Raw genomic sequence first — 24666 nt, 5'->3', positions numbered from 1 at the left:
AGAGGGTGTTGAGTGAAATATATGAAGTATGTGAAAGTGGTTTGTGACTGTACCCAAGTCTCTGCATATGGCAGTAAAAGGGCTGGTGATTATAACGTTGTGACTTTGATGTTTTGAGTATGATTGAGCGGGAGGTCATGCAAGAGATTTGGTAAAGGTGTTTTTGTGTGTGTTAGAATGCAACTTATGCAAGTTAAGATCTGGATGGAAGACAGTGTGTGGTTGTGATCTGAATTTAGTAACTAAGAGACTGCAATATTATGTGTGTGAGATTGAGTATGAGGTGATACCTACTCTGAACCTCACTTATCTCTAAAAAGATAATAATGGCTAAGCTTCCTGAAGCATCAGAGTTACTTGAAAATTTAAATTTCCAATGGAAATTCTTTTAAATCTAAGAAGAATTAAAACATGACTTTAAAAATATGAAATAATTTATTGTGATGAAGAATGCAAAATGACCATGAAAGGTTTTTTGGTTGGTTGTTTTTTAATTTCTGTTATGTGGTTACTGGGAGTATGGCTGATATTCTTTGGTGGAAGTGAAATAGATGGGAAGTCTACTAAATTCTTAACTTGATCTGTATAAGTGGAAGAGTTCTAGGTCAAGAGTACAAAAGCTTAACTTGAATAATAAAAACAGAGAGTCATGGCCGCTCAATTCCCAGACTTGACCCAGTGTGCTAACTTAGAACCCCTTTAATGAGAGACGCTGCTACATTGCCAAAAATGTATACTGTTAATTTTTCCTGGTAAGGATAACTGTATGTTGAGGAAAAGGAAAATAATCAGACCTTTCAGGGATTACTGGACGATGGCTCTGAATTGACAATAATTTCAGGAGACCCAAAACATCATTGTTGTCTACCAGTCAGAGTAGGCGCTTATGGAAATCAGGTGATCAATGAAGTTTTAGCTCAAATCCATCTCACAGTGGACCCTGAACCCATCCTGTGGTTTTCCCCCCAAGTTCTGGAATGGATAATTGAGATAGACATACTCAGGAACTGTAAGAATCCCCTCACTGGCTCTCTGCCCTGTTGAGTGAGGGCTGTTATGGTGGGAAAGGACAAGTGGAAGCTACCAGAATTGCCTCTACCTAGAAAAATAGTAAACCAAAAGAAACACTGCATTGCAGAGATTAGTGCCACTATTAAGGGCTTGAAAGATGCAAGGGTGGTGACTCCCACCACATCCACATTAAACTTGCTTATTTGGCCTGTGCAGAAGACAGATAGATACTGGAGAATGACAATGGATTATCATAAGCTAAACAAGGTAGTGACTCCAATTGCAGCCGCTGTACCAAATGTGGTTTCATTCCTTGAGGGAATTAGCACATTCCCTGGTACCTGGTATGCAACCATTGATCTGGCAATTTTTTTTCCCTCTCCATACCTGTTAATAAAGACAACTAGAAGCAGTTTGCTTTCAGCTGGCAAGGCCAGCATTACATCTTCAGTGTTCTACCTCAGGGCTATATCAACTCTCCAGCCCTATGTCGTAATTTAGTTCATAGGGATCTTGATTACCTTTCCCTTCCACAAGATGTCACACTGGTCCATTTCTTTGATGGCAATATGCTGATTGGACCTAGTAGCAAGAAGTGGCAACTACTCCAGACTTAACTGGTAAGACATTTATTTGTGTGTCAGAGGGTAGAAAATAAATCCAACAAAAACTCAGGGGCCTTCTACCTCAGTGAAATTCCTAGGGACCCAGTGGTGTGGGGCATGTCAGATATCCCTTCTAAGGTGAAGGATAAGTTGTTCTTATCCTTATCTGGCTCCTCCCATAACCAAAAAAGAGGCACAAACCCTAGGAAGCCTCTGGATTTTGGAGGCAACATATTCCTCATTTGGATGTGTAACTTCCATCCCTTTACTGAGTGACCTGAAAAGTTGCTAGTTTTGAGTAGGGCCCAGAACAAGAGAAGGCTCTGGGACTCTGCAACAGGTCCAGACTACTGTGCAAGCTGCTCTGCCACTTGGGCCATATACCCCAGCAGACCCAATGGTGCTTGAGGTATCAGTAGCAGATAGGGATGCTGTCTGGGGCCTTTGGCAGGACCCTATAGGTGAATCACAGCATAGGGCCTTAGGGTTTTGAATCAAAGCCCTGCCATCCTCTGCAATTAACTACTCTCCTTTGGCAAAATAGCTTTTGGCCTGTTACTGGGCCTTAGTAGCAACTGAACACTTAACCATGGGCCACCAAGTTAACACGCGATCTGAGCTGCCCATCATGAACTGGTTGTAATCTGACCCACCAAGCCATTAAGTTGGGTGTGCACAGCAGCAATCCATCATGAAATGAAAGTGGTATGTTGGTCGGGCCAAGCACACCCTGACAGCACATGTAATCCTCCTATTGGGCAGAATTTCGAGCAGTGCACCTGGTTACTTATTTTTCTTGGAAGGAGAAATGGCCAGATGTGCGATTATATATGGATTCATGGGCTGTGGCCAATGATTTGGCTGGATGGTCAGGGACTTGGAAGGAACATGATTGGGAAATTGGTGACAAGGAAGTCTGGGAAAGAGGTATGGACCTCTCTGAATGGGAAAAAATGAAGATATTTGTGTCCCATGTGAATGCTCACCAGAGAGTAACCTCAGCAGAGGAGGATTTCAATAAAGTGGATAGAATGACCCATTTTGTAGATACCAGTTTCTTTCCTCAGTCATCCTTGTCATCACCCAATGGGCTCATGAACAAAGTGGCCATGGTGGCAGTGATGGAGGTTATGCATGGTCTTCCATTCACCAAGGCTGACCTGCCTATAGCCACTGCCGACTGCCCAATCAGCAGAAGAGACCAACACTGAGTCCCCAATATGGCACCATTCCCTGGTGGCTGGTTGATTACACTAGACTGTTTCCATCATGGAAGGGGCAGCATTTTGTTCTTACTGGAAGAGACACTCTGGATACAGACTTGCCTCTATTGCACATAATGCTTCTGCCAAAACTACCATCTGTGGACTTGCAGAATGCCTTATCCACTGTCACGGTATTCCACACAGCATTGCTTCTGATCAAGAAACTCATGTCACAACAAATAAGTGCAGCAATGGTACCATCCCCATGGAATTCACTGGTATTACCATGTTCCCCACCATCTTTAAGCAGCTGGCTTGAAAGAACAATGGAATGATGTTTTGAAGACTCAGTTACAATGCCAGCTAGGTGGCAGTATCTTGCAGGGCTGAGGCAAGGTTCTCCTGAAGGCTGTATATGCTATGGATCAGTGTCCAATATTTGGTGCTGTTTCTCCCATGGCCAGTATTCACAAGGCCAGGAATCAAGTAATGGGAGTGATACCACTCACTCTTACCCCTAGTAACCCAAAAGTAAAATTTTTGCTTTCTGTCCCCACAACTTGTGTTCTGCTGCCCAGAGGTCTTAGTTCCAAATGGAGGGATGCTTCCACCAGGAGACACAATGATTCCATTGAACTGGAAGTTAAAGACTGCTACCCAGCCATTTTGGGCTCCTTAACCCTCTGAATCAACAGGCAAATAAGGGAGTTACTGTGTTGGCTGGGGTGGTTGATCTTGACTACGAAGAGGAAGTTGGATTGCTACTCCACAAGGGAGGTAAGGAAAAGTATGTCTCAAGTACAGGGGAGCCTTTCCAGTATCTCTTAGTATTAACAGGCCCTGTGATTAAAGTGAATGGAAAACTACAACACCATTCAGGCAGGACGACTGACGGGCCACATTCTTCAAGAATGAATATTTGGGTCACTCCACCAAGTAAAGAACCATGACAGGCTGAGGTGCTTGCTGAGGGCAAAGGGAATATGGAACGGGTAGGGGAAGAAGGTAGTTATAAATGCCAACTACAACTGTGTGATCAGTTTCAGAAATGAGGACAGTAGTTGTCATCAGGATTTCTTCCTTATTTTGTTGTATTTGTGTATGTGTGTAGAGTAGGTATCTTTGTTTTCTTCCCTTTTTTATCCCTTTATCATTGTAACATAAGATGTACTGACCTTTTATCATTGTATTTAAGTATAATTAACTTTACATCATAATATTTAAGTTATGAGGTATCAAAGAGAAGAGTAAATATCAACCAAGGACTTTGCAGCCTCTTCTGGGCAGAGGATTAATGTGTTTTTTGGTTATCTGCAAGATATTTCTATGATATTAGGTGGAAGAATGACCTTGTTATTGTCTTTATTCGGAGATTAAATATGGCTTAAGGAGATGCATATACGTGCCAGGTTGTCACGGGGTAGATTTATGATGGCTAATTTTATGTATCAGTTTGGCTGGGCACAATGCCCAGATATTCGGTCAAACATCATTCTGGATATTTCTGTGAAGATGTTTTTTAGATGAGATTAACATTTAAATCAGTGAACTTTGAGTAGAGCAATTACCCTCCATAATGTGGGTGGGCCTCATCCAATTAGTTGAAGGTCTCAACAGAACAAAGACTGACCTCTCCCAAAGCAAGAAGGAACTCTGCCAGCAGACAGCTTTCAGATTTGAACTGCAGTTGTTCCCTGGGTGTTCAACCTGCTGGCCTGGCCTGCAGATTTTGGATTTAACAAGCCTCCACAATCTCATGAGCTGATTCCTTAAAATCTCTCTCTCTCACAACCTTATGAGCCAATTCCTTAAAATCTCTCTTAATCCCCCCCCCCACACACAAACACACACGCGCGTGCACACACACGCACATACACACACATCTTGTTGGTTCGGTTTCTCTGGAGAACCCTAATACACTAGTCTAAGTATTTTACATATTGTCTCATTTAATCCTCATGAGAGCCCTCTAAGGGAGGTATCCTTATCATTCCCAGTAAACCGATTTGTCAAGTGAGGCACCAAGAGCTGAAATAACTTGTGAAACGTCAGAGTTCCTGAGAGATAGAAGCAGAATTTAAATTCCAAAGCCCTCAGCCTTTAACTGTTTAACTACTAGATTCTACCATTTTCCAACTCTATATCTTCTGCTCTGTATCCTGATTCCATTTCCTAATTATTGTGAATTCACAGGAATTCTGGGTATAAATGAATTTTTTCTAGTCAAGTTTATAGTTTTGAATCTCTTGATATTGGGTCCAAAAGGAAACTAATGGAGCAAGGTGATTTTCTCACAGGATACAAGGAATTATGGCTAATATTTCAGAAGTGAGATAAATCCCCCATCAAGAAAACAAAAAACAACGCAGCAAGACCAAGCTGTGAGCCTCTTAGCTCTTCTTCTCTAGGCAGAACGCCCACAGCCATGCTTAGAAACCACGTTTGTTGGAAGGAAATATAAATCATTCATATCCGACTGTGTTTAGAATACGCTGAGCTGTAAATCTAACCTAAAGACTTACAACAGTGAGTTTTTTTCACCTATTTTTGAAGAAGTTCCCTTTAACAAAATTCCTTAAAGCATATATTCTAAAATCAATACATTGTTCTTATAAAGAAATTATACTTAAGTTTAAATTTATGTAAGTTATCTCATTGTGAGGAAGTTCTGGAATTTATTAAACTAGTATATCCTTGCTGAACTCAGAAAGCTGAGCCATGGGAGAGAAATTCCTTGTATATGCTGCCTAGCTCTTGTGTCTGGTCCACCCTCCCTTTTTTCCCAGGGTCATGTGGGATTAGGCTTTGTAGAGTTGGAGTGTTTTTGTCATTTGCAGGACTGTTGCTTCTGAAGATGTCCATCAAGTTCTCCCAGGTGGAAAGTAAGTGCCTGAACTCTGCTCAGAGGGATGTAACCACAAGGATGTGATGTTGGAGTCTGGTTTTGCCAGTTTAGAGTATTTCCCCTGATTGTTTATAATCTGCCTGCTGGAAGTATTCTCCTTCTGGAGGAAATCTCTGGAGAGCCTTTGAAGAACTGATCTGACATTTGTATAACTGGAAAGAAATAACTGCATTTTGTTTTTACTGAGGCTTCATTTTCTTGACACCTAAGGTGACCTTATCTTCCTCTGGCCCTTCTCTTCCTCTTCCTTGATTGACATCACCACCACAGACCCAAGTCCCACACCTTTTTCTATATATAGCACTTTATATCGCTAAGCCAGATGTGATTTCCTCATTGGAAAAAAGGAGATAGCCCTGAATGGTAGAGAAAGCAGTGAGTAAACCAGCTCCAGAAAGAGAGATGCCATTGCAGGTAAAAGTTCAGCTGATGTGAAGAATCAGAACTTTAAGCTGAATCAAATGTTGAATTCCTAATTCCCAGTACTTTAGAAAGTGACTGTATTTGGAGATAGGGCCTTTAAGGAGGTAATTAAGTTAAAATGAGGCTGATAGGGTAGGCCCTAATCCAATCTAGCTAGTGTCCTTATAAGAGGAGACTAGGACATATAGAGAGACACACCACGGATGGGTGTGTAGGAGAAAAGGCCATATGAGGACACAGCGAGAAGGTAGCCATCTGCAAGCCAAGAAGAGACCTCAGGAGAAACCAGAGCTGCCAACTTGTTGATCTTGGCCCTCCATCCTCCAGAACTGTGAGAAAATTAATTTCCGTTGTTTAAGCTACGCAGTCTGTGTTATTCTGTTTATGGCAGTCCTCTTAAACTAATACAGGAGTATTAGCCCTTTATTTGTGATAAAGATATTTATTTGTAAGTTGTCTTTTGATTTTATGTGTTTTTAATTGTAGTCAAATCTTTGAATATTACAAAATTTTCAATATTTTCTTTTACTGCATCTATTTTCTGAGTCATAATGAGAAAGCTCTTCCTTACCCGGAGGTTAAACTGGAGTTCATCGATGCTTTCTTCTAGGACCTATATGGTTTCATATCTTTATGTTTACCTCCCTGATCTATTTAGAGTTTATTCTTGTGACAGGATGTGAGGTATGGATATAATTTTATTTTTTTCCAAATTGCAAACTGCTTGTCCCAGCTATGTACTTATATTTTAACTTTTTATTTTGAGATCATTGTAGATTTATATGCAGTTGTAAGAAATAATATAGAGAGATCCCACATAAACGTCACCCAGTTTCCCTCAATGTTAACTTCTTGTAAAAAAAAAAAATCATGACCAGGATATTTATATTGATATAATACACAGTACTTCTTCACATTTTGCCAGTTTTACATGCACTCGTTTGTATCTGTGTTTCTGTGTATATTTGGTTCTATGCAATTTTATCACATATGTAGAGTCATGCTATTATAGATACTATATTGAGTAAAAGAGGCCAGACACAAAAGAACCTACTGTATGATTCCACTTATACAAAGTTCAAAAACCAGACAAAACGAATCTACTGTGATAGACATCAAAATAATGTTAACTTTGAGGTATACTGATTGGGAAGAGACATGAAGGGAGCCTTCTGGGATGTTGAAAAGTTTCTTTATCTTTATCAAATGGTGGTTGTATGGGCTTATAAAACAAATCACCAGGCTAGGATTTTAAGGTCTGGGCTCTATATTGTGCAAAAGTCTTATTAAAAACAAAGGAAAAGAAATCATTCCTGGGACTACCCTGGTGGTCCAGTGGTTAAGAATCCTCCTTCCAATGCAGGGTACGCAGGTTCGATCCCTGGTTGGGGATCCCTGGTCAATCCCACACGCTGTGGGGCAACCAAGCGTGTGTGCCACAACTACTGAGCCTGCCTGCCACAACTAGAGACCCCGCACGCTACTACTGAGCCCACATGCTCTGGAGCCCACACACCACAACTAGAGCACCCGTGCACCGCACCTACTGAGCGCCACAACTAGAGAGAAGACTGCACACTGCAACGAAGAGCCCACGAACCACAATGAAAGATCCTGAGGGCCACAACTAAGACTTGAAACAACCAAAAATTTAAACATTTTTTAAATTAAAAAAAAATCATTCCTGTTCAATAAATGGCAGATCTATGTTTTGAATCCACATTTCTTTAACTACAAAACCAGTTCCCTTTCAATTCTGCCTTTTGTCCAGAAGCCCAGATTTCATTACATTGAGTGAAACCTGAGCATGCATAATTCATTTAAACAAACAATTTCCACCAGATTGGTAGATTTAAAAGACTGACGATGCCCTATATTAGTAGACCAGACACTCTCATACTGTGTTGTATATTGGTGAAAATTTAAGCAGGACAATTGATAAAGATATATAAGCAGGTTTTAACTATGAAAGCCTCATTGTCAATAATATTTCTGAGACTGTCAAAAAGATATAATTACACATGTGCACAAAAAGGAGTGTGCAGTAAAACACTGTACAATAATGAGGAAAAGCTGGAAAGAACTTAAATATCCTACAATAGGGAAACAGTTTAAAAAATTATAGTATATCCAAACAGTGTACTCAAAAAATTATGACCGTTTGTCATTTGATGACATGAAAAGTTGTTCACTATATTAGGTTAGATGAAGAAGATAGATGACAAAACAGTATTACAGTATAATTCTGTTTTGAATTTCAAAATCCTATATGGCTATATCCATGTGTTAATTCACAGAGAAATAGGTGAGATGATTTGGAAAAAATAAGCTGTTTCTAGATGAGCTTTACTTTAAGCTTTTCTGTATTCTTCAAATTTCTGAATTAAGAATCTACTAATTTTATAATCAGAAAAAAATAATAGAGCTAATCCCTCCCTCTTTGAGAACAAAAGAAATGATAGGAGATATGAATATAATACATGGAGTGTATTGTTGTAGTGGTTTGAATTCTGTCTTAAGAAGCCTGAACTTTCTTCATAGACATGAAGCATTTCAAATGAGTGACTCAAATGCCACCTTAAAGGTCCTAAATCTTGACTCCTAAGATTTTATACACAACGAATTCCTCTTACTGGTTGCCCCTCACCTAGGCTCAGATTTGCTGGCCGACCTCTCCACTAGCCTTAGAAACTAACAAGGAAACCACATTTGCCTTGGAAATCAATTAATTAATAATAAAACCTGCGGGGCTTCCCTGGTGGCGCAGTGGTTAAGAATCTGCCTGCCAATGCAGGAGACACGGGTTCAAGCCCTGGTCTGTGAAGATCCCACGTGCCGCGGAGCAACTAAGCCGGTGAGCCACAACTGCTGAGCCTGCGTATCTGGAGCTTGTGCTCCGCAACGGGAGAGGCCGCGACAGTGAGAGGCCCGCGCATCGTGATGAAGAGTGGCCCCCGCTCGCCGCAACTGGAGAAAGCCCTCGCACAGAAACGAAGACCCAACACAGCCAAAAAATAAATAAATAAAAAATAAAGTAAATAATAAATAAATAAATAAAATAAATAAATAAATATTAAATAAATAAATAAATAAATAAAAATAATAAAACCTGCACATAGGAGAAGAAATGGGATTTAGGCCTGATGTGGTTAATTCAGACCATTCCCTTTGTCATCAGGCAGAAAAGGAAGTTGAAAAAGTAACCTGAAGTATTAGGAGGATGACACTTTTGAAACAACACAGCAGAGATGCCCATTTCCATCTCCAGGAATCATACCAATCCTTCAAATAGCTAAGCACCCTAAAGAGTCACATTCCCCAATGAGTCACAGTGATGAAAGTTACTAGATGGCTCCAGAATGCAGATTCTGAATTGGAAAATGGAAAAGAGATATTGTAATCAGGGAGACCCAGTTTATTAGTTAAATAAATGTACATTGGTCCTATATCACACCTATATTGAACAAATTCTTCCGAGTGGGGTGAGTCACCTATACACACTCAGCAGAAGTCAATGCCACATTCTTGAGTCTACATACCCCTGAAATGACAGGAACCCATGTTCCCCTTAAGGTCCTGGAAGGGAATGTAAAGTTGGTGAAGACGTGGGAGTTGGACAGGAAGAAGAAGGAGTTGCTCGGGAAAGTTATTGGTTAAATAAATTATAAAATAACCATGTAATAGAACACTTAGATACACAAATGCAAAGTTGTAGAAAATTTAGGATATGGAATATTTTCAAGGTATAACATCAGTAGAGAAATCACTTAACAAAGCAGGTTGACCAATACAATTATATCAGTATAGGGTGATAGAAAATGTCTAGAAGTTTAAACAGCAGTTTCAGTTATATATTGCTATGTAACCGCCCCCAAAAGTTTGTGGCTTAAAACAAAACCATTAATTAGCTCATCATTCCGGGGGTTGGCAATTCGGGCTTGGCTTGGCTGAGTGGTGCTTCTGCTGATCTCACTCATGTGACAGCAGCCAGCTGGTGGCTTGGTGGGGGCTGGATGGACCAAAACGGTCTCACTGAAACATCTGGTAGTTGTTGCTGTTAGCTTGGCCTCTGTCTCCAAGTGATCTTTTGTCTTCAAGCAAGCTAGTCTTAGCCTTTAGTACCTCGTGGTCTCAAGGCAAGAAGAGGGAAAGAGCAAAAGCTGCAAGACCTCCTAAGGCTTTATCTTGAAAGTCTCACTTCCACCACATTTTATTAGTCAAAGTACATCACAAGGCCCTGCCTAATTGTAACCTAACCATTTCAGGAGGAGAGCAAATACTTTCCTTTTCTGAAAAACTAAAACAAAGAGAATAACAGCAACAACAACAAAATCCCTGACCTTGAGCTTGGTTTTTCAGATATGCTCTGTAACGGTTTCCTTTCCCCAGGGCTCTTCTTTCAGAGAGCTGCACTGCAGGGGAAGGGTGAAGAGAAGGGGAGTAAGGACTCATGAGACACCAGACCTTTCTTAGAGCATGAACTGGCTAAACTGGAAGAAATTCTTCAACACCACCCAAGCTCAGTCATCTACCACACGCATACTCAGATGGAAGTAAAGGGGAGATGGGAGTACTACTGACCTTTCTTAGTATCGAAGGGAAAGGCCAGGGTCACTGATAACCAGAGCTGAAACTTTCTCTAAGTTCACAGCAAGTTTCCTGGGGAGACAGCTTTGGAAATGATGTGGTTTTGAAACATGGAACTTGACCTCAGCTCCCAAAGGAGATCCTCTGAGGAAGGAATCCTACTCCTAGGCTCTCTACAGGTCTTCCTAGGACTCTGCCTAAGGGACACTCCCAGCCCCAAAACTCATTCCAAAAACAGGTTTGTGCTTTCTTGCTTGCATATAACCTTTATCCCACCACTCAAATATCTGACTCCCCGTTTGGTGGCCATTTCTCTGCAGCTGGTGTCCTGGCTATAAAGTGGGAGAAAAGAGAAAGCAGTGATAAAAGGATACAGATACTAAGAAACAAGAGAACCTAAAATTGGCCCCTAGGCGGGCAACACTCACTCCACTGATACCCACTTGTGTGTTAAGCACTGGAGTCTGGGCACTGGAGGTGGAGGTGCTGACAAAAGCAGCTCAGGCCGTGCTTCAGTGCAACACCGGTTAATACAGGCATCGTCGTCTTGACAGGCACAGATACACTCTCAGGGAGATCTTCAACAGATCGCCTCAGTCCCGACGTTAAACCAGAACCGCAGAAATGAAGCTCTACCCCGTGACACAACCAAACTCCCACCCGGTCACAGAATTAAAAGCCTCTTCCACCACACTAGGTAACAACAGCATCGTCTTCTGAAGGGCGGTCTCAAGCCCCACAGTGTCACCTACCTCAACATCACAGCCGATCACGGTCACCCAAAGGGTCCCGCATCTTGCACCAGTCACGGCCTCATCACCGCACACACACCCCGCCTCGTTACTGCCACAAACGCTCACACACTCTTATACACGCCTACACAGGCCTGAGCTCCAGGCTCCACACACCCTGTGTGCGCCAGAGGGTGGGGGCTTCCTCACCGTGAGTGCCCGCCGTGCCCAGACTCAGGTTACCACTCGGAGCGCGACAACCGAGAGGACCTCAGAGGGGAATCAGAGATGAACCAAAGATCAAAATTCTTTTCAAAAGCAGCCCAGGGGCTGTGGGAAATGTAGTTCAAGGCCGCAAAAACCCGGATGTCGAGAAGGCGCGCCTAGGACGCGGCGGCGAAGAAGGAGCCGCGGAGACTCTTGGGAGGTAGCGCCCGCGCCGGAGTGCGCAAGCGCAGATGGCTGGCCAGTAGTCGAAGGTGAGGCTGGTGGGTCCTGCTGGCGCTGGGCAGGCTGGTGATTGTGGTACCCGGTGGGGATTGCTGAGCAGGGAGGTGGGAACCAGCACTGGGAAAAGCGACGAAAGGAGAGAGAACCTGGGCTGAGAGAAGGCCGGGGAAGAAAGCGAGAGTCCGGGCCCTAGAGAAAGCGAGGAGGGAAGCGAGAACCTAGGCAGGGGAAGGATTTGGGAGCCAGGGCTGGGAACGCCGAGAAGGGAACAGGGAGCCCGAGGCGGGTGTGAGCTCGGCCTGGCACACACAGGCGTTCTGTTTGGGTAGCTTTTTGTGCCTGGTCTTGTGTGTGTGTGTGTGTGTGTGTGTGTGTGTGTGTGTGTGTGTGTGTGGAACGTGTGTTATTCTGTGTAACATTATGGAACCTATTGTTTATGAAAGTGAGAGGGTCTCTGCGTGTGTCTAATTTTTAAATTAGGTGCGAGTAGATTTGTGTTTGAGACTGTATGCGACTTTGGAGAGGCAACAGTAAGGGGTTTGTGAGTAAAATTTTGCAGCTTTCTGTAGAATTATGTAATGGGCTCTGAGAGATGCATGAATTGTGTCTATGGGATTGGGATTGTGTAGTGGATGATATAACTGTGACTATGTCCAATTTTGAAGTATTTGTGCACACAAGTAATTGCACAATTCACGGTGACTAGGAATGTGTCTGGCTCGTTGTGTGACTGAGATGGAGCGTTTGAGAAAGTAGATGCAAGACTAGTTAAGTACTATGTATTGTTTAGATTGTCTGAATATTGTCCATTTTATATGCCTATAGAATTTGACTCTGGCAATTAGACAAGTAAAAAAAATAGAGATTTTAAAAACGGAGAGGAGGAGGTAAAATTAAAATAATTTTCAGATGGAACAATTGTATATTGCGAAACCCCATATTGACTAATGACCAGTATGTTGACATAAGTAGAACATCATTAGGAATACACAAAAAACTCTCTCCCATAACTGCTACTCTCAGAATTTCTATTTGGGTGAATTCCTGGACAATAAAGTTTCAATAATTTCTTCAGTCATTGTGAAGATAAAAAATCGAACATTTAAACACAAGATCAGTCTCATTTAGCTGAATAAAGTGTTCACTGTAGAAATCAATACTTCTAAATTGTTTTTTTAATTTTATTTTATTTATTGTTTAAAATAAATTTATTTATTTATTTTTAGCTGCATTGGGTCTTCGTTGCTGTGTGTGGGCTTTCTCTAGTTGCGGCAAGCGGGGGCTACTCTTCGTTGCGGTGCGCGGGCTTCTCATTGCGGTGGCTTCTCTTTGTTGCAGGGCATGGGCTCTAGGCACACGGGCATCAGTAGCTTTGGCATGCGGGCTCAGAAGTTGTGGCGCACAGGCTCAGTGGTGGCGCTAGAGCTTAGTAGCTCTGCGGCATGTGGGATCTTCCCGGACCAGGGCTCAAACCTGTGTCCCCTGCATTGGCAGGTGGATTCTTAACCACTGTGCCACCACGGAAGTCCCACTAACTTGTTTTAAAAGCAAAAACTCTCCCTCCTGTTGGAAATGTGCTGTGCTAAAGAAAACATGATCAGTTTCTTCTCTAATTCCTCAACCTCTATTTTGTCCCCTCTTTACTCCCTCTAGGTTGATAGTCCCCAGCTGGAATGGATTGGGAGCTGGAAAAGAGAAGTCAGAAGTCAGGGACAAGAAGAGGCTAAGATGACTGGTACCGTTATAATTTAGTGTAAGTCATATTTACCTTCTGAGAGACCCCACTGCTGGGAACTTCCAAATACAGTTCCCTTTTCATGGGCATGGCCACTTCTCTAGATGCCTCCTCTTGGCATGCAGTGGCCCACCTACTCTGGTAGGTCTTGTTCTCTCCTGTCAGTCCTCTTGGACAGGATCCAAACCAACCTAGGCATGCTCCATCCGTGGGTTCCCCATCTGGAGCTCAGGTGATAATTAGCCACTTTAGTCACCACCACCCTGCCCCACCCCCCCCGCCGCCCAAATCCTGGAAACATGTACATTTCCCCACCAAATTCTCTCACCACTTTGATTTATAGTGGCATCAGGGTCTGAGGAGCCCCTTGTTTATTATAAGGGAGTGAGAAGCACCTACTTTTCTTCCCCCTAGAAAACTATGTTCTAAAAATAATTTGCTCTCTTAAAGAGACATTCCCTTTTCTCAGCCTCTCGAAGTAGGAGGTAAATTAATGGTAGCAAAACTTTACAGTCAGCTGCTTTACAAGACTTTATCTTAGAATGAGGGACAATTGAAAGATTGTTTTGCCTACCATCTTTGGGACATCTGCTGAGTCTGAGGCAGAAAAATTTCTAAGTTACCATCCTGTTCAAAACAATGACAACAGTTAGAAAACTCAGAGGTTTGCTGGAAAAGACATTAACAAATCAATAGGTTTCATATATGTGTCTGTGCGTATGTGTATATATGCATCAAAAAACTATGGAAAGTTGCCAGTGGCCATCAAAATATAAGATACAAAAGACAGCATGATGTATAAAAAAAATTTTGATGTTCCTAAGGGACTCAAAAATTAAAGACTTAAATAAAAGGACCAGGGACACATGATAAATTGTCAAAACTCCCTAACATTTCATGGAGTTTCATTGAAATTTCAGTAAAATTTTTTAACTTTCTGAAGTTCTTAGGAGAAAATGAACAAGACAGAAATTGTTAAAGAAAAATAATGAAGGGGGAAGTAAGCCTACCTGATACTAAAATATGTTTTAAAACTATAATAACTGCAGAGTAATCCTGGTAACTAAATGAACAGATCAGTGGAACTAAATACGAAGTCCAGATACACTCAAATATATAAAGGAAATAAAGTGTATGATAAAGAAAAACTATAACAAATTATTTTAAGTAATTACAGAATTAATTTCCTTCCTTTAAAAAAGATCTAATATCAATCCAGAAAATAAAAATAAGTTAATAGAAAAGTGAAAAAATTGAGACCTTTCACAGACAAGAAACTAAAGATGGATGGCGGTGGTGGCTGCCGTGGGGAGTTGGCTGCCTGGCTTGGCCTGGCTTTTATTTAAAAAACAAACAAAAATTAAGGTGCTTTTTAAACTTGTGAATAGAAGCTTATCTTATCTCATACTAAGAAAAATAAGAACTAGAATCACAGTGTATACCTTGGTAAGCATCAGGAAGTTTGTATCAGTGGTACTCATGAGGGTATGGAGTGACAAGAATTTTCACGTATTGCTGCTCATGATGTAAATGGTAGAGCCTTAATAGAGAATAGCTTGGAAGTAGTTAATAATAGTAGGCAGTTTAGGAGAGAAAAGATAGTGCTAGAGAGGTGGGGGCTTGCCCAAAATCTAACCCATTGCCCCAGGAGCCTGTATCTCTGGCTTTGGGGATAAAATCATTTTTGTCTAGCTTATTCTCCCCCCGTATTGGTGTGCGGTGTATAGAGTGGACAAGCACCAAAGCAAGGGAAATGGAGTCAATCTTGAGTCAATCTCGTAAGTCATAAGAGAGCTTAAAAGCATGTGTAGTGGCATGTGGCTTCTTTTCATCTTGGTTTTGCCTTCTTAGGAACCGCCCCTTTTCTAAAGAGGAGCCCAAAGGAAGACCGGTCATCTCTTGCAGATCTCAAAACCATGGCTCAGGTGAGGTGATGGTTCCTTTCTCCTTTCTGAAATAGTTTTTTGTTGTTGTTTTTAAGAATATTTGAGCATTTCCCTTTCTTGTACTAAAATCCTCCTGTTTATCTTCCCCTTCAGGAAAGCAGCCCCCACTTGTTCCTATAGTGATCAGATAAGCTTTTACCTTCCACAAGTGCTCCTTCTAATTTTAAGCAGTGTTCACACATTAAGTGGGTATAATCATTCAACATCTTTTCTCAGTGTTCTCCCAGAAGCAGTGCTAGAACAAAAATGCATTTCCTCAAATTAAATGAGAATATATTACTTCATGAACCTGTCTTGCAAAGATAAAAACAGTCAAGATGGAGACGGAATTGATAGATTGCTATTAGTTAAGTGGCAAGAAGTCCTGTCTTGAGGCTTTGAGACTAGAGCTATGCTTTGGCAGATTGTACAAAAACCAAGATCCTGTATTTCTCCTCTCCGCTCCTTGAGTTCTGCTCATAGCTGCTAATAATTCCTAAAAATCTGTGGTATGTGTTATAGATTTATTCCTATTTTTAAATTTCTTCTAATTTTATGTTCAGATGCAAGAGAAGTAAATGAATATACTTAGATCACCATACTGAACTAGGAGTGTAACTCATGAAGTAGTCTGCTCTTGATTTCAAAGACATTATTCTGGTTCTTTCTTTCAGAAAATTCATCTTTATACCTGGACCTCTTTTTTTTTTTTTTTTTTAATTTTTATTGGAGTATAGTTGATTTACAATGTTGTGTTAGTTTCAGGTGTACAGCAAAATGAATCAGTTATACATATACATATATATATCCACTCTTTTTTTAGATTCTTTTCCCATATAGGCCATTACAGAGTACTGAGTACAGTTCCCTGTTCTATACAGTAGGCTCTTATTTGTTATTTTATGTATAGTAGTGTGTATATGTCAGTCCTAATCTCCCAATTTATCCCTCCCCCCCTTATCCCCTGGTAACCATAAGTTTATTTTCTGTATCTGTGGCTCTACTTCTGTTTTGTAAATAAGTTCATTTGTACCCTTTTTTTAGGTTCCACCTATAAGCGATATCATATGATACTTGTCTTTCTGTGTCTGACTTACTTCTCTCAGTATGACAATCTTTAGGTTCATCCATGTTGCTGCAAATGGCATTATTTTGTTCTTTTTTATGGCTGAGTAATATTCCATTGTATATATTGGACCTCTTAAATACTGGTGTTCTCCAGATTCTGTATCAGTTCTCTTCACTGTATAGTCTCCTGTTCTTATTCACAATCTACCACTATTATTCTAATGATGCTCAAATAATTTTAATCCTAAATCTCTGTTGTGGGTGTCAAAACCGTATCCAGCCTCCAACTAGATATCACCACCTGTGTCTTCCACAGATACTTCAGGCACATGCCCAAGATTTACCTTATTATCGCCTACCATTCTAGTCTTTTTTTTCCCCCTCAATCTGCTTATGGGCCCAGCCCCTACCCACCTGCTAACACAGCTAACTTGAGAAGTGTCTCTTTTCCACTGCACGACCATTTAGTGGTGAATCTTATTCCTTATATTTCAGTTCCCTTTATCTCCACTGATATCATCATGGGTGTCTCTCTCATACTGGTAACTTATCTTCCCATTTAACACCTTTGCTCCTTTTCCAATCCTCCAAGTGCTCACCCCAGTGCTCCCTTATGGATGTTTGTGTTGCTTACACTTTTCTGTTTGTGTGTGTGTGTGTGTGTGTGTGTGTGTGTGTGTGTTTTAAAATATACATGACATAAAATTTTATCATTTTAACCATCTCTAAGTATATAATTCAGTTCCATTAAGTACATTCACAATGTTGTATAACCATCACCAGTATCTATTTCCAGAACTTTTTCACATCCCAAACAGAAACTCTGTACCAATGACATTAAACAATTAGCTCTTATCTTACAGTTTTCATAGAATTAGACCCAAAGCACATTAGAAGAATGTTTAAGACAATCTATTAGGGGAGAGGAAAATATTAAAATATGCATTAATAGTTTAAATTCAAGAATAGTAATCAATAATGATAATATAGTTTTCTAATTCATGAATATGAGGCACATCTCCTTTTATTTAGATCTTTAAATTCTCTGAGTAATGTTTTGTTGTTATCAGTGTACCAATCTTGCAAATGTTTGTTATATTAATCCCTAGGTTTTTTTTATGCTATTGTAAATACTATTCATTTTTATTTCAAATTCCCATTGTTTATTGCTAGTATATGAAAATGCAATTGATTTTTTTATATTAACCTGCATTCTGTCTAAACTTATTCTAGTAATTTTTTGGTAGATTCTTTAGGATTTTCTGCATAGATAATCATGTCATATGTGAATAATTACTGTTTTCCTTCTTGCTTTCCAATATGTATTCCTTTTATTTCTGTCTTGCTTTATTTACTACATTGTCTAGAACCTTCAGTGCAAGGTTGAATATAAGCAGTGAGAACAAACATTTATGCCTTATTCCTGACTGAGGGGGAAAGCATTTAGTCTTTGACAAAGTGTAACATTAGTGACAATTTTTACTTAGATGCTCTTTATCAGATTATCAGGTTGAAGAAGTTCTAGTTTGCGGATCATTCTTATCAAAAATGGCTGTTGAATTTTGTCAAAAGTTTTTTTGCATCTGTTGGTTTTTCTGCATTATGTGGCCTTTCCACTTTTTAAATTAACATGGTGAGTTATATTGATTGATTTTGAAGTGCTAAACCAGCTTATCCCTAGGATAAACCCCACTTGGTCATGATAGATTCTTTTTTCATATATTGCTTGATGAACTTACAAGTTTTTCTTGTAATATCTTTGTCTAGTTTTGGTATCAAGGTAATGCTGTCTTACAGAATGAGTTGGGAAGTATTCTCTCCTTTTATTTTCAGAAAGAATTTGTGTAGAGCTGCTGTTACTTCTTCCTTCAGTGTTTGTTAGAATTCACCAGTGAAGCCATCTGAGCCTGGAGATTTCTTTGTGGGAAGGTGTTTAACTAGAAGTTCAATTTCCTTAATACAACTATGGCTATTCATGTTATCAATTTTTTTTTTCTCTTCAGTGAGCTTTTATAATTTGTGTCTTTCAAGGAATTGTCCATTTCATCCAAGTTATAAAATATATTGGCACAAAGTTGTTCAAAAATCTACTCTTTTTATCCTCTTGATGTTTGTACAGTTTGTAGCAGTGCCATTGATTCATTCCTGTTATTGGTAATTTGTGACTCACCTTTTCCCTTTGTCAATTGGCTAGAGGTTTATCGATTTCACTGATCTTTTCAAAGTACCAACTTTTGGTTTCATTGATTTCCTCCATTATTTTTCTGTTTCCTGTTTCTTCATTTCTGCTCTTATATTTTTATTTCCTTTCCTTTTCATTACTTTGGGTTTAATTAACTCTTTTTCTTGTTTTGTATATGGGAGCTTATATCATTGATATGAGACTTATTTTTTCCAATAGAACATTTAATGCTATAAATTTCTCTCTAACAAATTTAGACATGTTGTATTTTCATTTTCATTCAGTTGAAAATATTTTCTAATTTCTCTCATGATTTCCTTTTTGACCCATTGGTTGTTTAGAGGAAGTGTGTTTAATTTTCAAATATTTGGGGATTTTCCAGATAGCTTTCTGTCATTGATTTCTAGTTTAATTTTGTTACAATCAGGGAGCATGCTGTATATGATTTCATTCTTCTTAAATTTATGGAGACTTTTTTTGTACCACAGATTATAGTAGCATCTGATGGATGTTCTGTGTGCACTTGTAGAGAATGTATATTCTAGTGTTATTGGATGGAGTATTCTCTAAATAATCAGGTCAAATTGGGTGATTAGGATGGTAAAGTCTTCTGTATCCTTATTGATTTTTCAGTCTATTTGTTATAGCAATGACAGAGAAGAAAGTCAAAATCTTAAATTGTAATTGTGGATTTGTCTATTTTTCCTTTTCAGTTCTATCAGTTTTTACTTAATATATTTTGAGGTTCTGTTTTTAGGTGTATTCACATTTAGGATTGTTATATCTTCTCATGAATTGATCCCCTCTATCATTATAAAATACCTTACTTGGGACTTCCTTGACGGTCTGGTGGCTAAGACTCCACGCTTCCAGTGCAGGAGACACGGGTTTGATCCCTGGTTGGGGAACTAAGATTCCCACACCCTGCACAGTGCGGCCAAAAATAAATAAGTAAATATAAATAAAATAAAATGCCTTGCGTAATCCCTGATAATATTCTTTGTTCTGAAATCTATTTTGTTTGATACTATTGTAACCATTCTGGTGTTCTTATGATTAGTGTTTATTTTTATTTTTTTGTTGGCTGCGTTGGGTCTTCGTTGCTGCATGTGGGCTTTCTCTAGTCGCAGCCATTAGGGGCTACTCTTCATTGCAATATGCGGGCTTCTCATTGCAGTGGCTTTGCTTGTTGCAGAGCACAGGCTCTAGGTGCGCATGCTTCAGTAGTTGCAGCACGTGGGCTCAGTAGTTGTGGCGCGCAGGCTCTAGAGCTCAGGCTCAGTAGTTGTGGCACACGGGCTTAGTTGCTCCGTGACATGTGGGATCTTCCCAGACCAGGGATTGAACCTGTGTCCCCTGCATTGGCAGGCAGATGGATTCTAAACCACTGTGCCACCAGGGAAGTCCCTATTTTTAATTTTTAATTTTAATTAATGTAAAATGAATTAATTTTAATTAATTAATTTCCAAAAAATGTCTTAAATGTCTTTTAATCTAGAGCATCTCCCTCCATTTCTTTCTTGTTTTTTTTTTAGTTGCAGTGTAGTTGATTTTACAACATTACATACATTTCAGGTGTACAACATGGTGATTCACAGTTTTAAAAGGTTAAACTCCATTTATAGTTATTACAAGTATTGGCTATAGTCTGTGTGCTATACAATATATCCTTGTAGCTTATTTATTTTATACCTAGTAGTTTGTACCTCTTAATCCCCTACCTCTATCTTGTTCCTCCCTCCTTCCATCTCCCCACTGGTATCCACTAGTTTGTTTTCTATGTCTGTGAGTCTTGTTTCTGTTTTGTTGTATACATTCGTTTTATTTTTTTAGATTCCACGTATACATGATAATGTACAGTGTTTGTCTTTCTCAGTCTGACTTGCTTCACTGAACATAATACTCTCCAAGTCCATCCATATTGTTGCAAATGACAAAATTTCATTCTTTTTTATGGCTGAGTAATATTCCTGTGTGTGTGTATGTGTGTGTGTGTGTGTGTGTGTGTGTGTGTGTGTGTACACACCACATCTTCTTTATCCATTCATCCGTTGATGGGCACCTAGGTTGCTTCCATATCTTGGCTATTGTAAGTAATGTTGCTGTGAACATTGGGGTGCATGTATCTTTTCGAATTAGCATTTTTATTTTTTTCAGATACATACCGAGGAGTAGAATTGCTGGGTCATGTGGTAGTTCTATTGATAGTTTTAGTTTTTGTTTTTCCTAGTGGCTGCACCAATTTACATTCCCACCAACAGTGTATAAGGGTTCCCTTTTCTCCACATCTTTGCCAACATTTGTTGTCTGTGGTCTTTTTGAGGACAGCCATTCTGACAGGTGTGAGGTGATTGATATCTCATTGTGGTTTTGATTTGAATTTCTCTGATGTTAGTGATTGTGGGTATCTTTTCATGTGCCTGTTGGCCATCTCTGTGTTTTCTTTGGAAAAATGTCCATTTAATCTAATGCCCATTGTTTAATTGGTTTTGTTTTTGTTTTTGTTTTTGTTTTGATATTGAGTTGTATGAGCTGCTTATATTTTGGATATCAACCCCTTATTGGTCATATCATTTGCAAATATTTTCTCCCATTCTGTAGGTTGCCTTTTCATTTTGTTGATGGTTTCCTTTGCTGTGCAAAAGCTTTTAAAGTTTAATTATGTCCCGTTTGTTTATTTTTACTTTTGTTTCCTTTGACTTAGGAGACAGATCCAAAATAATATTTCTACAAATTATGTCAGAGTGTTTTTCTGCCTATGTTTTCTTCCAGGAGTTTTATGGTTTTAGTCTTACATGTAGGTCTTTAATCTATTTTGAGTTTATTTTTATATATGGTGTTAGAAAATATTCTAATTTCATTCTTCTACACATAGCTGTCCAATTGTCCCAGCAACCCTTATTGAAGAGACTGTCTTTTCTCCATTGTATATTCTTGCCTCCTTTGTCATAGATTAATTGACCATAAGTGCATGGGTTTATTTCTAGGCTCTCCATTCTGTTCCATTGATCTGTGTGTCTGTTCTTATGCCTGTAGCATACTGTTTTGATTACTGTGTTTGTAGTATAGTCTGAGGTCAGGGAGTGTGATACTTCCAGATCTATTCTTCTTTCTCAAGATTCTTTTGGCTATTCGAGGTATTTGTGTTTCCATACAGTTTTAAAATTATTTATTCTAGTTCTGTGAAAAATGCCATTGGTATTTTTTTTGGCTGCGCCACACAGCATGTGAGATTTTAGTTCCCTGACCAGGGATCAAATCTGCACCCCCCTGCGTTGGAAGCACAGAGTCTTAACCACTGGACCACCAGGGAAGTCCCGCCATTGGTGTTTTGATAGGGATTGCATTGAATCTGTAGATTGCCTTGGGTAGTATGGTCATTTTAACAATATTAATTCTCCCAGTCCATGAACCTGGTACACCTTTCAACCTGTTTCTGTCATCTTCGATTTCTTTCATCGGTGTCTTAATAGTTTTTCAAATACAGGTCTTTTACCTCCTCAGGTAAGTTTATTCCTAGGTATTTCATTCTTTTTGATGTGATTGTAAGTGGAATTGTTTCCTTAATTTCTCTTTCTGGTAGTTCATTGTTAGTGTATAAAAATGCAACAGATTTCTGTATATTAATTTTGTATCCTGAAACTTTACCAAATTCATTGATGAATTCTAGTAGTTTTTTGGTAGCGTCTTTAGGATTTTCTATGTATAGTATCATGTCATCTGCAGTGACAGTTTTACTTCTTCCTTTCCAATTTGGATTCCTTTTCTTTCTTTTTTTGTCTGATTGCTGTGGCTAGGACTTTCAATACCATGTTGAATAAAAGTGGGCATCCTTTTCTTGTTCCTGATCTTAGAGGAAATGCTTTCAGCTTTTCACCATTGAGAATGATGTTTGCTATGGGCTTATCATATATGACTTTATTATGTTGAGGCATGTTCCCTCTATACCCACTTTCTTGAGAGTTTTTTTTTTTATCATAAATGGATATTGAATTTTGTCAAAAGCTTTTTTTTGCATCTATTGAGATGATCATATGGTTTTTATTCTTCAGTTTGTTAATGTGGTATATCACATTGATTGATTTACGAATATTGAACCATCCTGGCATCCCTGAGTTAAATCCTACTTGGTTATGGTGTATGATGCTTTTAATGTATTGTTGAATTCAGTTTGCTATTATTTTGTTGAGGATCTTTGTATCTGTGTTCATCAGTGTTATTGGCTTGTAATTTTCTTTTTTGTGTGATGTCTTTGTATAGTTTTGGTATTGGGGTGACACTGCCTTATAGAATCAGTTTGGAAGTGTTCATTCCTTTGCAATTTTTTGGAATAGTTTGTGAGGGATATGTGTTAACTCTTCTTTAAATGTTCGTTAGAATTCACCTGTGAAGCCATCTAGTCTTGGAATTTTGTTTGTTGGGAATTTTCTTATTATTGATTCAGTTTCATTACTGGTAATTGGTCTGTTCGTATTTTCTATTTCCTGGTTCGGTCTTGGGAGATTGTGCATTTCTAAGAATTTTTCCATTTCTTTTAGGTTGTCCATTTTATTGGCATAGAGTTGTTCGCAGTAGTCTCTTATGAGTCTTTGTATTTCTGTGATGTCAATTGTAACTTCTTTTTCATTTCTGGTTTTATTGACCAGATTTATTAGACCCTCTCTTTTTTTCTTGATGAGTCTGTCTAAAGGTTTATCAATTTTGTTTATCTTTTCAAAGAAACAGATCTTAGTTTCATTGATCTTTTCTATTGTTTTTGTTTGTTTGTTTTTAGTGTCTATTTCATTTATTTCTGCTCTGATCTTTATGGTTTCTTTCCTTCTACTAACTTTGGCTTTTGTTTGTTCTTTTTTAGTTCCTTTAGGTGTAAGTTTAGGTTTTTTATTTGAGATTTCTCTTGTTTCCTGAGATAAGCCTGTATTGCTATGTACTTCCCACTTAGAACTGTTTTGCTGTGTCCCATAGATTTTGGATCATTGTGTTTGTGTTTTAATTTGTCTCCAGGTATTTTTTTAATTTCCTCTTTGATTTTTTTCACTAATCCATTGGTTGTTTAGTAGTATATTATTTAGTCTCCACGTTTTTGTGTTTTTTGCAGGTTTTTTTCCTTGTAGTTGATTCCTAATCTCATAGCATTGTGGTCAGAAAAGATGCTTGACATGATTTCAATTTTCTTAAAGTTACCATGCCTTGTTTTGTGGCCTATGATGTGGTCCACCCTGGAGAAATGTTCCATGTGCATTTGAAAAGAATGTGTATTCTGCTGCTTTTGGATGGAATGTTCTGTGTATATCTGTTAAGTCCATGTGGACTAATGTGTCATTTAAAGCCCTTGTTTACATATTGATTTTTTTTCTTTGTATAGACACATTGATGTATGTTAAAGTACCCTACTATTATTTTGTTACTGTCAGTGTCTCCCTTTATATCTTAATATTTGCTTTATATATTTAGGTCCTCCTATGTTGGGTGCATGTATTTTTACATTATTACATCTTCTTGGATTGATCCCTTGATTATTATGTTTTGTCTCTTATAACACCCGTTATTTAAAAGTCTATTTTGTCTGATATAAGTATTGCCACCTCAGCTTTCTTTTGATTTCCATTTCCACGAATGCCTTTTTCCATCTCATGTTCAGTCTGTGTCTTTATATCTGAAGTGAGTCTCTTGTAGGCAGCATATACACAGGTCTTGTTTTGTATCTATTCAGCCACTCTGTCTTTTGATTGGACCATTTAATCCATTTACATTTGAACTAATTATTGATATGTTCAATATATGTTCTCGTTGCCATTTTGTTAATTGTTTTGGGGTTGCTTTTGTAGTTCTTTTTGTT

At 39.0% G+C, this 24666-nt stretch overlaps 2 protein-coding genes and 1 long non-coding RNA gene across 19 annotated transcripts in view; 1 reads left to right on the top strand and 2 right to left on the bottom strand.

Moving 5' to 3' along the window:
* Nucleotides 1-24666, bottom strand: part of ZNF461 (zinc finger protein 461) — a 136477-nt gene that overhangs the window by 32894 nt on the left and 78917 nt on the right. For 2 of the 8 annotated variants that reach the window (XM_082367298.1, XM_082367291.1), the window contains exon 1: nucleotides 11489-11669. The exons of 5 other annotated variants lie outside the window; for them this stretch is intronic. The gene's annotated coding sequence lies outside the window, so the exon portion shown is untranslated. One more of the 8 variants, XM_082367299.1, reaches the window with a different exon arrangement.
* Nucleotides 101-11477, bottom strand: LOC309616655. Its single transcript, XR_014237550.1, has 2 exons — nucleotides 9259-11477; nucleotides 101-8891 (listed from the first exon to the last, which is right to left on the bottom strand). It is a non-coding gene; the product is annotated as an uncharacterized lncRNA (long non-coding RNA).
* Nucleotides 11812-24666, top strand: part of ZNF567 (zinc finger protein 567) — a 77258-nt gene continuing 64403 nt past the window's right edge. For 9 of the 10 annotated variants that reach the window (XR_014237528.1, XR_014237529.1, XR_014237530.1 and 6 more), the window contains exons 1-3: nucleotides 11812-11946; nucleotides 13571-13670; nucleotides 15504-15577. Coding sequence is in view for 5 of the 10 variants with exons in the window: in XM_082367326.1 (XP_082223452.1) it covers nucleotides 15569-15577 (9 nt within the window). In the remaining 5 variants the exon portion in view is untranslated. Of the gene's footprint in view, nucleotides 11947-11970; nucleotides 12022-13570; nucleotides 13671-15503; nucleotides 15578-24666 lie in introns of those variants that run through there. The other variant, XM_082367327.1, reaches the window with a different exon arrangement.

This window comes from Balaenoptera borealis (assembly GCF_965194805.1).
Source record: "Balaenoptera borealis genome assembly, chromosome: 19".
Classification (NCBI taxonomy): domain Eukaryota; kingdom Metazoa; phylum Chordata; class Mammalia; order Artiodactyla; family Balaenopteridae; genus Balaenoptera; species Balaenoptera borealis.
This window is presented reverse-complemented; position numbering and strand designations above follow the sequence as displayed.